Source organism: Neopelma chrysocephalum, unplaced genomic scaffold (genome assembly GCF_003984885.1).
Source record: "Neopelma chrysocephalum unplaced genomic scaffold, ASM398488v2 Primary Assembly neopelma1_94983, whole genome shotgun sequence".
Taxonomy (NCBI): domain Eukaryota; kingdom Metazoa; phylum Chordata; class Aves; order Passeriformes; family Pipridae; genus Neopelma; species Neopelma chrysocephalum.
Window position 1 is genome coordinate 8,165 of NW_020923685.1, and position 11,227 is coordinate 19,391.

Here is an 11,227-nt window from a genome sequence, read left to right on the forward strand (position 1 = left end):
CGGGGAAACCAGCAGACCAGAACCAGGAGTAGCCAGCAACCACACAAAGAGCTTCTGCCCACGTGCGTCCAAAGCGCCGAGAAAAGGTAAAATGGGGAATTTTTTCTCCACCACAATTTCACAAGACACAGATCCACTGGCTATCCTTCTGAAACCATATCATGTACAAGCCTCACGGGCCGAACTTACTGAGCTTGTACGCTTTATTAAGACAAATGTCCCCGAACTGCTACTGGTAGAAGCCCTTAACATACAGATATGGGAAAAATTAGGGCATCTCATAAAGCTAAAAGCTCAGGGGCAAGACCCCCAGGCTATCAACGCTTTCCCAGCATGGCAAATAATAATGTCTGCACTACACAGAGCCCACGAATGGACAACACAAGCGTATAACACCGACACGCACCCCCTCAATAATACTGCTAGCAGCAGCCGCCCAACTTTTAGGCGAAGGAACACAAACGCCCAAAGTCTGGCGGGGGGGGGAATGGGAAATGTTCGTAACTTAAGCACTGAGTCAGAAGTCGAGAGCCAAAGGGACACGGGCCGTTGGGAGGGGACAGAGCCTCCGATGTGAGACCCCCACTCATGGGATCATCGCAGAGGGCTCCGTTACAGTGATCGGGGGGGTAGCCCAGCAGATTTGCCTCCCCGTGCCGTGGATGACTGCTGGCCACGTGGTCCCGCATGGGCGCCACCATCTTGCCCATCACATGGCCCGGGAACTGACCAGTCTCTTCCGGCCCCTGTGCCGCCCCGCCCCACCCATAGGCGCGAGGGGGGAGATAGCTCCGCCCCCTCACCGCCTCCGACACCTGCCCACACCCCCCCACTGGGAACCGAGATTGCCAGAGCCGCGGGGGGAGGGGAGTGGGGGGAGGAGGGGGAGGAACTAGGGATGGTTCCGTCGGGAAGGAGTGAGGTAGCAAACGGGGGAGGGTTGGTTGATAGGTGGAGTTTGTGTCGAGAGGAGGCAATACGGGTGGGAGATTTGCAAGTGATTAATGCATCCCCAGTCGTTATTGGCCCACGCCAGACCCGCCAGTTCCAACCTTTACCGCATGAACTAACAAAGGAACTGAGGCAAATAATAAGGGAAACTGGCGTCTTCATCTAACACCCTGGCATTTTTAGAGACACTAAGCTCTACTTACATTTTCATGCCACACGATTGGAAGACTATCTTAAAAATAAGTCTTACCAATACACAGTACAACGTGTGGCTGAACGACTTTCGGGAGAATTGCTCTGTGTACGTCAGTGACCCACAAGCAGGCGTTACAACACACCAACTAACCGGGGAGGGTAATTATCGGTCAATAGATGCTCAATCTGGGTACAATAGGGAAATATACGAGGTAATAGCTAAACACGCCATGAGAGCTGTGAGAACGTTACCCACAACAGACCGAGACACTAATTTGTCATTTACAAGAATAATGCAAGGCCCGACAGAACCGTACTCCCAATTCTTGGACCGGCTGCAATCTGCCCTAGATAGGCAGATTGAAAATGAGGAAGCCAGAGAGATACTTAGCAGAAAACTGGCTTTCAAAAACATGAACCCAGACTGTAAGAGGGCATTGCAGGCTCTTCCTAAATGGGAGAGCTGCAGCATTGCAGAGCTGGTTCGTGCTTGTCAAGAGGTCGGCTCAGTGGGACACCAAACTGACTCATTAGCAGTAGCACTCAGTGCCCAGCTAAGAGTACAGGAGGGAGCCAGACCCAGAAGTGGTTGTTGCGTTTGCGGTGCACCCGACCACTTCCAAAAAGATTGTCCCAGGAGACCCTTTGCAGTAGCCCCCCGCAAGCACCCAAAAGCAAGGAGGGTGCCAAAAAACGGGAGACGAGGGGCGTTGTTGCACGCCCCGGTCCAGCAAACACATGCGACACAAGGGAACAGGCTGGCAATTTGTGCCCCCCCACCCCAACCAGCGCTTTGTGCCCCTCCACCGCAGCCAGTGCTGGGCTGGACCTATCCAACCGGGACTCTGTCTTCATAACATCCACAGAGGTAGTGCTGATCCCAACTGGGTTTTGGGGTCCCCTCTGCCCAGGGGTGCATGCACTACTGATTGGAAGGTCCTCCACCACAAGAATGGGTTTATTTGTGCTGCCGGGAGTAATAGACTCAGACTCTCATAGCGAGATTCAGATCATGGCCTGGACCCCTTCACCCCCCTGTTTCATTCCAAAGGGACAGAAAATCGCCCAACTAATACCCTTCTACAGCGTGTTGCCTGCGGGGGAGGGGGAGCGGGGTTCAGGGGCTTTCGGTAGCACAGGAACACCACAAGTTTACTGGGCAACAGCCATAACAGCCACACAGCCGCTCATGACGTGCCAGGTGAATGGACACCGATTTACAGGCCTTGTGGATTCGGGAGCCGATGTTTCCATCATAAAGGACTCCGAATGACCACTTAACTGGCCCACTGTTTGCCCAGCTGCAACCATTCAGGGGGTGGAAGGAACACAAAGGCCCAGACAGAGTGCCCAAGTACTCACTGTCCTGGACCCTGAAGGACAATTAGCCAAAGTAGCTCCTTTTGTTGCCCCCATTCCTTGCACACTGTGGGGAAGGGATGTTCTTGGGCAGTTTGGCACAGTGATGCAAATTCCTCCTGCAAGCAGCCAGGTTTTTCAATAGGGGCCATTGGTCAGCCGTCCCAAACACCCATTAAGCTGGTCTGGAAAAGCGAGTAGCCAGTCTGGGTGGACCAATGGCCTATGAAAAAGGAACGGCTTGAACAATTAACAGAGCTTGCAAAGGAGCAACTAGAAGCAGGACATATTGTGCCCACAACTAGCCCCTGGAACACTCCTGTGTTTTGCATTCCCAAGAAAAGCGGGAAATGGAGAATGCTGCAGGACTTAAGGGCAGTAAATGCAGTTATAGAGCCCATGGGAGCATTGCAGCCAGGACTGCCTTCACCCTCTATGCTCCCAGCAAACTGACCGCTAATGGTAATTGATTTAAAGGACTGCTTTTTTACCATCTTTCTACACCCTGAGGATGCGCCAAGGTTTGCCTTTTCCATCCCGGCCTTGAACAATGCACAGCCCATGCAAAGGTATCACTGGGTTGTTCTTCCTCAGGGGATGAGAAATAGTCCTACAATATGCCAGACAGTAGTGGCAAACGCTATTCATCCCATCAGAAGGCGTTTTCCCTCTGCTATCATCTATCACTACATAGATGATATTTTAATTACCACAGCCACAGAAAGTGAACTAGAAACTGTTGTTACTGCTCTAAAAGATGCTGTCCAAGATGCAGGGTTACAGGTCGCGCCAGAAAAGATCCAGCGATCGCAGCCCTGGACATACCTTGGATGGAGGATCATGCAGCAGGAAATTTCTCCACAGCCACCGCAGTTCGAGGTAAAAAACACTTTAACTTTACACGAGTTGCAAAAACTCCTGGGGGCTATCAATTGGTTAAGGCCTATTTTAGGCTTAACCACAGAGGAGCTACACCCTTTGTTTGAGCTGCTAAAAGGGGACTCCAATCTAACGTCTAACAGATCTCTGACTGCAGAGGCCAAACAGGCGTTAGACATTTGTGCCAGGGCAATAGAGAGCAGGCAAGGTAGAAGGAGAAATCCTGAACTGCAAATCTGCCTAGCCCTCGTTCCCAGCAGGTATCAGCCATTTGCAGTTTTGTTCCAGTGGGATCAGACGGAAAAAGACCCACTGCGAATTCTAGAGTGGCTGTTTCTGCCCTGTACACCACCTAAAACTGTGTGGACTGCTAATGAGATGTTTGCAAAGCTTGTCATTAAAGACAGAGGACGACTGCAGGAATTGGACGGAAGGGACCCTGCCATCATCTATATTCCAGCTATGAGGGACAATTTAGATTGGATGCTAGCTGAGGACGCAGGATTCCAAGCTGCCTTATCAGGCTTTGACGGTGATATTTCCATTCATCTCCCTAAACACAGATTGTGGGCAGAAATTGGTAATTAACCTTTAAAAGCCACAACCAGATGCAAACGAACCAGTAGAAGGCCTTACGGTCTTCACAGATGCATCTGGCAGGACACAAAAAGCTGCAGTGACTTGGGTAAATCCTGATACAGGACAATGGGAACAGGAGGTGCAGACCAGGAACCAAGGTTCTGTACAGGTTCTGGAACTGGCTGCCATCCGTATTGCCCTGGAGAAATTTTCTGAGCAACCTGTTAACATTGTTACTGATTCTTGTTATGCTGCAGGTTTAGTCTCGCGCCTTGAAAGTTCGTTTCTTCGAGATGTTTCTAATCCACATTTGTTGTTTGAAATGCGTTCTATTTGGTTTCTTGTCAATCACAGAAGGTTTGATTTCTACATTATGCACATAAGATCACACACCGACATGCCAGGACCCGTAGCTGATGGGAACAGGGAAGCTGACAGAGCAGCAATGTTTAACACCATACCCAGAATCTTAGGGCAAGCAAAATTGTCTCACTCATTTTTCCATCAGAATGCTCGCTCTCTAAAGAGGCAATTTCAAATAACAATCAACCAAGCTCGAGACATCATCCTGTCATGCCCAGACTGTCAAAAAATCACACCCATGCCATCTCAGGAAGGCGTTAACCCTAGAGGGTTAAAAGCAAATGAGATCTGGCAAACAGACATCACACACATCCCCGAATTTGGCACACTGAAATATGTACATGTAACAGTAGATACACATTCGCAGTATATTAACAGCCACAGCACACACAGGGGAAAAGGTCAAGGATGTGATAAGGCACTGGCTCAGTTGTTTTGCCACCCTTGGTACCCCAAAACAAATAAAGACTGATAACGGACCAGCATACATCTCAGAAAAGGTAAGAGATTTCCTGTCAGACTGGGGAATCTCACATGTCACAGGCATCCCACACTCACCAACCGGTCAGGCAATTGTCGAAAGGGCACACCGCACACTGAAAGAAATGTTATCTAAACAAAAAAAAGGGGGGAACCTGGATAGCCCGCAAGAACGTCTGTGGAAAGCAATGTATGTTGTCAATTTTTTAAATTGTGACAGCACCGAAAAGAGTAAGTATGAAAAGCAACACAGGCTTCAGGAGCCTGCCTCTCCCAAACCACCAGTCATGGTAAGGGATCTGATTTCTGGGCAGTGGACGGGACCGCTAGATCTCGTGACGTGGGGGAGAGGCTATGCCTGTGTGGGTGCAGGAAAAGAGTTAAAATGGATTCCTTCCAGGTGTGTCAGGCCCTACCTAGGTACACATTCACATCAGCAAGAACCAGAGTAACGCAGAAGTTATAAAAGAGTTGTGTTTACATTTCAGGTTTACACTTAGGAACGACCAGTGTGGCAAAAAGCAGTCAATAAAAAATACATGAATGTGTGTATGATGTGTGAAAGACGGTCATCGAGCGAAAGAAGTGTGAATGAAAATGTGTTGTATGACTGGACAAATATTAAAACACAAAACACCTCACAAATAACGCTACCTCTGCCACAGGGTCACTTTAAGAGAATTTAGTTTTGCTAAGCTTAGCCTGTTTCCTAATAAAGTTGAACTCTCCAGTTATTTAAAACCCTCGAGTTAATAAAGGTTATAAGTTTGCACGGTTAGGCCAAGGCCTTTAAGTTAATAAAGTTATTTCTCCAAGTTGCACTACCCCTTAGGAATACAAGAAAGTTTTAAAGGTTTACATTATAAGTATAAGAGGCCAAAGCAAGCAGTGTGCTGGGCCATTGCAAGCTTTGGTAGTTTACAAGTACTGTTCTGATTGTTTGCACTGTTGTTTTTGCACTGGTTTTGTGATCCTCTTAGATAATAAAAAGGGGGATGATGTAGGGGCATGTCTGAGGTACGAGGGGAACTACCAGGGCAGAGACGCCCAGAGAGCATGCGCCGAGGTTTACAGCCCCCATTGGATAAGGAGATCACATGGTTCTGGGATATAAAAGGGAGCGGGAGATTCAAATAAAGGCTTTCTGATTCCACCAGCTCTGGAGAGTGTGCAGTATTTCTTTATCATATAAAGGCAGCGTGCAAGTGCACGCTACAGGGCACCAGATGCCAAAAGAACCCACCAGAGAGCCCTGAAGAAGACCCCAAAGGACCAACTAAGGACTTGCAATAGGAGGTGTGACTGTGTAATACAAAGTAATGTCTATGTATTAAGTAAGGAAGAATAACTAATGAATATGGAAAGTGTGTGTGTAATATAAAGCCCTGTGTGGCTGTTACTGAAGTGCTGAGGCTGAACAACAGGCCCTGAGCCAAAGTTGACCTCTAGATGAACCTTCCAACCTAATAGTCTGTTTATCCATGTATTTGCTCCTTAGCTAAAACTGTGTATGTTTGTTGGTAAAAGATGTAGTGTGAAAAGACCACACGTGTATCTGAACAAAATAAGTGTGCTTATTAGTGAGATCTGTTAGTCTCAGCTCATTAGTGAATGGTATTTGTATGTGTTCACTCCAGGCACTCTTTGTAGGAACGATGAGGTGCATTACTGAGCTCATCCTTTTGTCATTCTTTGCTGGTTTGCACTGGAGTAAAATTACACACTTGTTCTCTAAAGTTGGTGTTGGTGCCTCTTGTGCTGACCCTCATCGCGGGCAAAAGAGTTCCACGGGGCCCTGCAGTGTCACAATGGTCCCCTGATTCCATGAGACAACATTCCTAATTCACTGTCTAGACTAGAGGAGAATCACAGGAAGAGCCGTGGTTTGTTAGGACTTGCTTTATCTGAATGAGCCCCGTGGGGCTTTTGGTGCTGAGTCCTTGAACCTCAGATACTGAGGGGAGATTGCACAAACCTTTCCATTAGTCAGAGTCAGAAGGAGAACCCAAAATATCTCAAAGCATTAATGGGTCCCACCGAGGGCCATTCCCAATACAGTCCTCCGCATGGACTCGTTGGAGGAGATAACTGGAGGCCATGACTGAACAAACCTCTCAGACTCAGTTGGAAAAGGAAAAACCAAAGTTCCTTAAAAAACCTTGAGTACCTTGATGCATTAATGAGCCCCACTGAGTGTCATTACTGACAAAGTCTCTCCAGGGACTAATTAAAGCAGATAATTGGAGGCCATGACTAAACAAACCTCTCAGAGACTTAGTGTCAAAAAGAAGTGTCTTAATAAACCCTGAGTGCCTTGAAGCATTAATGAGCCCCACTGAGGGTTGTCACTGTCTGAGGCTCTCAAGGGACTCGTTACAGCAGATAATTGCAGGCCATGGTTGCACAAACCTCTCAGAAATGCAAAATCAAAAGAAAAACCTAAATTGCTCTGAAAATCCTGCAGTCCCTTGAAGTCTTAAGGAGCCCCCCGAGGGCCCTTCCTGACAAAGCCTTCCCAAGGACTCTCCAGCAGATCATTGGAGGTCCAGATTGCAGGGAAGCAAAGGCTCTGTGCAGCAGCTCAGATGCTGAGAAAAGCCTGGCTCGCTTTGGGGATGTTTCCTTCCTTTTCAGGCTTCCTCCAGCTTTGGGAAACGCTGCCTGTGAGATTGGCATCACCTAAGAAGGGCTCTGGCAGGTTCCTGGGAGCAAAGCTGGCCTGCTCTGGGCTCCACTCGAGATCTTTGGAGCACGGAGACACACCTGAGAGTTAAAAAGAGGAGGTTGCATCTTTGACAACATTTGGCAACAAGCAGGGATTGCTGGTATGTGGAGAATCTGCATGGGAATGGTTGCTTTGAGTTAAAGCATTGAATTAAAATAAATGTGGGTATCTCAATGATTTGTTTGGGTTTTAAATAGGAATATTTAATTTTTCTGTATATTTATACTATGAAGTTGGTAGATTAGAAAACAATCAGGGTGACTTTCTCTCATGCAAACTTTAATTGGATCTTGGAAATTTTGAATGACACCTCTATGAGACACATAAAACTCACAGGAAAATGGCACAAATACTGTGGGAAAACATGAAAAGTATTAGGATGACATGTTAGTGTGAATTCAGATTTTCCTCTTAAAAAAATGCCCTGTGCTTGTCCCTTGGCTAATCGGATACTTGATGTTTTCTGACCTGCTGTTCTCATCAGTAACACCTCCGAGTTGAAGAAGACTTCTCAATGGGTGTTAGTGCTGGCTGAGAGCCACAGCAGCATCCTCAGCCCTTGCCTGGGAGAGGATATTCAGTCCCCAGGCCAACCTGAGTTTCTGAAACCCCTTTTCATCTGAGTTGTGGCTTCATTAGAAGGCACCTGTGATGGAGGAGCTGCTGCCTTGTAGCTCCCACCCTGCCAGTGTGCCCTGCAGGGAGTCTCTGTGCTCTGGGTGGGTGGGGAATGCACAGGGAGGGCTCAGCTCCCCGGGCAGCAGGAGCATTGCTGTGCCTCTGCCAGGCCTTGCAGGGCACTGGGGAGTGTTGCAGGGCTGGGATCGGAGCGAGCGGGCCCTGGGCTGGATTTGTGAGGGCTCAGGAATCCAAGGGACAGAGCAGCAAGGTCGGAAATGTTGAATGATCCGTGACTCTCTCAGAAGTTATAAAAGCCTGACCTGTTCAGGCAAATCAGGTACCATGGGGAGATCACCCTCTTTGAACCACTTTCTTCTCTGGATGGCTGAAAACTGCAGGACACACTGGCACTGCTTGCATTAACCTGTCTTTTAGTACAGTTAGGAACCCTGGTTATTTTTGCATAAACCGTTGCTTCCCTGTCTTGCTAAAATGCCCCATGGATGCATCAGAGCCACTGGATTCACTGGAAGAGAGAAGCCTGGTTTCCTTCCAGTGGGATTCACCCCTCACCATGTAAAGGTGAATGATTCAGATCTTGGACAGTCTCCCAGATCTTTGTGTGCTGATAGAGCGCCAGGGGATGAGCTCCCACATGTGAAGAGAGCTGGGATTAATCTTTCTCACCAAGGTCTAAGAACTGAGCTATGCCTCGCCTTGCTTTGTTTGGATTGCCTCTCCTTCCTTTGCCTTGCCTTGCCTTACTTCCCTTTTTTCATCACTTTCCTCCTTTTTCACCCTCTTTCTTCTCAATGTTCTTACATTAAATGCATCTCTTCAAGATCTGGACAAGGAATGTAAGCCAGACTGTTCTGCAAGGGGCAGACACTGCCTGTGCTTCCCGGTGTTCCTGCTCATCTACCTGGTGGTGCTGGCAGGGAACAGCCTGGTTGCCCTCCTCACTGTGCTGGACTCCAGCCTGCACAGCCCCATGGACTTCTTCCCGAGGAACTTGTCCTTCCTGCAGGTCTGTTACACCTCCGTCACTCTGCCAAAAATGCTGCTGTGTCTCCTGAGGGCAGATGGCAGGATCCCCTTTCTTGGCTGTGCTGCCCAGCTGTATTTCCTGGTTCTGCTGGGCAGCACCCAAAGCCTTCTCCTGGCTGCCATGGCCTACGAGTGCTACCTGGCCGTGTGCCACCCCCTGCACTATCCCCTGGCCATGAGCAGGGGGCTCTGCACCAGGCTGCTGCTGGGCTCCTGGGGGGCTGTGGCACCAGTGCAGGTAGGACAGACCTACCAGCTGTTCACTTTGCCCTTCTGTGCATCCCGTGACCTTCCTCACTTCTTCTGGGACGTCCCCCCGCTGCTGCACCTGGCCTGTGCAGACACGTTCTGGAATCAAGTGGGGCTGCACACCATCACCCTGGTTTTTGTAATCCTTCTCTTCTGCTTAATAGTTCTGTCTTACATTCAAATTATCAGGGCAATTCTGAAAATCCCCTCAGCTCTGGGCAGGTACAAAGCCTTTTCCGCCTGCTCCTCACACCTCGGGGTGCTGACAGTCTTCTATGGCTCAGCCACAGTCATCTACTTAAAGGGACACTCGAGGGATTCTGGAGATCCTGACAAATACTCTGCCCTGTTTTACCCAGTTTTGACTCCCGTGTTTAACCCTCTCATCTATAGCCTGAAGAATAAGGAAGTGAGAATGGCCTTGAAGAGACTCCTATGGACAAAGTGATCCTACAGAGGGTGTAAAATGGTCCCAAATGCTACAAGTCCCACTGGGGTATGTGGTTGCCTGAACAAAGCATCCCATATTCACTCCAACAAAAACATGTATCCAGCCTGGCTTTCCTCCTCCTCCGGGAGGGGAAAGGTGTCCTGAGGCATTCCTGTTATGTCCTGCCCTGCCATGACATCTTTGTCCTCCAGAGCACCTTCAGTGCCCCAAAAGAGTTCAGTGTCAAGAGCTCCTTCCAGCTGGGTCTGACCAATGTAATGTTAAGGGGAAACAGTGCAATCGTGGTCAGTCATCAGTGAGCCCCAGAGGTGACACAACCCATGAGAGGTGACTCCCCTTGGATTTGAGAAATCCCTTGCTAGGCCTCGTGGCCTATGGACAGTGTCCCTGCGTGGAATCAGCTTAAAAAGCTAAAGGATAGGAAGGGCACCTTGCCCTGCTATGAGATCTTGCACTGAGTTCTGTAATGCTTGAGTAACTTGGTATACAGAATAAAAAAATTTATAATTATTAAAAACCCACCAAGGGGACGGTTCAGCACCAGAACAGGGTCCCAGAGACCTGTGGAGTTTCCATCTGTCAAGGTTTAGCAATGTCAGCCAGAAACTCAGCACTGCACAGTCTCTCACTCCCTCCCCACCAGTGGGATGGGGGAGAGAATCAGAAGGGTAGAAGTGACCAAACTCCTGGGTCGAGTCAAAGACGTGCACACGTGCAAGGCCAAACCAGGAATTCATTCCCAGCTTCCCATGGACAGGCAGGTGTTCAGCACCTCCAGGAGAGCGGGGCCCCATCCCAAGTAACAGCGACTTGGGCAGACAAACACCATCACTCCAAAGTTCCCCCTACACACACTGAGTGTGATGTCACATGGTCTGGAGCAGCCCTTGGGTCAGGGGGGTCACCTGCCCCAGGTGTGTCTCCTCCCACCCTCCCACGCACCCCCAGCTCCCTCCCCAGCGTGGCTGTACCAGGGGCAGGAAAGGCCTTGGAGCTGTGCAAGTGCTGCCCAGCAATAACAAAACCATCCCTGAATTATCCACAAATCCAAAGCAGAGCCCCAGAGAAGCCCCCGGGAAAGAAATTACCTCTGCCCCAGCCCAAAGCAGCCCACAAAGTCCATCCACCCTCCCCACAGGTCCCCGGGTTCGTTTCCATGCACCAGCCCCAGCCACAGGACCCTGTGATGGTTGCCATGGAGCCAACTCTGGTGACAGGTCTCATTGCACGTGTCCATGGCAACACTCCCCAGCAACAGCCCTGGTGCAGTGGCCGTGACAACCCACCATCACAGCAGGTCAAAGGGTGTTTGCCATGAACCCGACCTG

The 11,227-nt window shown here is 49.3% G+C and overlaps 1 protein-coding gene across 1 annotated transcript; it reads left to right on the forward strand.

The window, feature by feature from the left end:
- Positions 1 to 2,855: 2,855 nt before the first annotated feature.
- On the forward strand, positions 2,856 to 9,896 carry LOC113980696 (olfactory receptor 10AG1-like). Its single transcript, XM_027707900.1, has 2 exons — positions 2,856 to 2,967; positions 8,995 to 9,896. Exons 1-2 carry the CDS (start codon positions 2,856 to 2,858, stop codon positions 9,894 to 9,896), a joined length of 1,014 nt encoding a protein of 337 aa, XP_027563701.1.
- Positions 9,897 to 11,227: the final 1,331 nt, after the last annotated feature.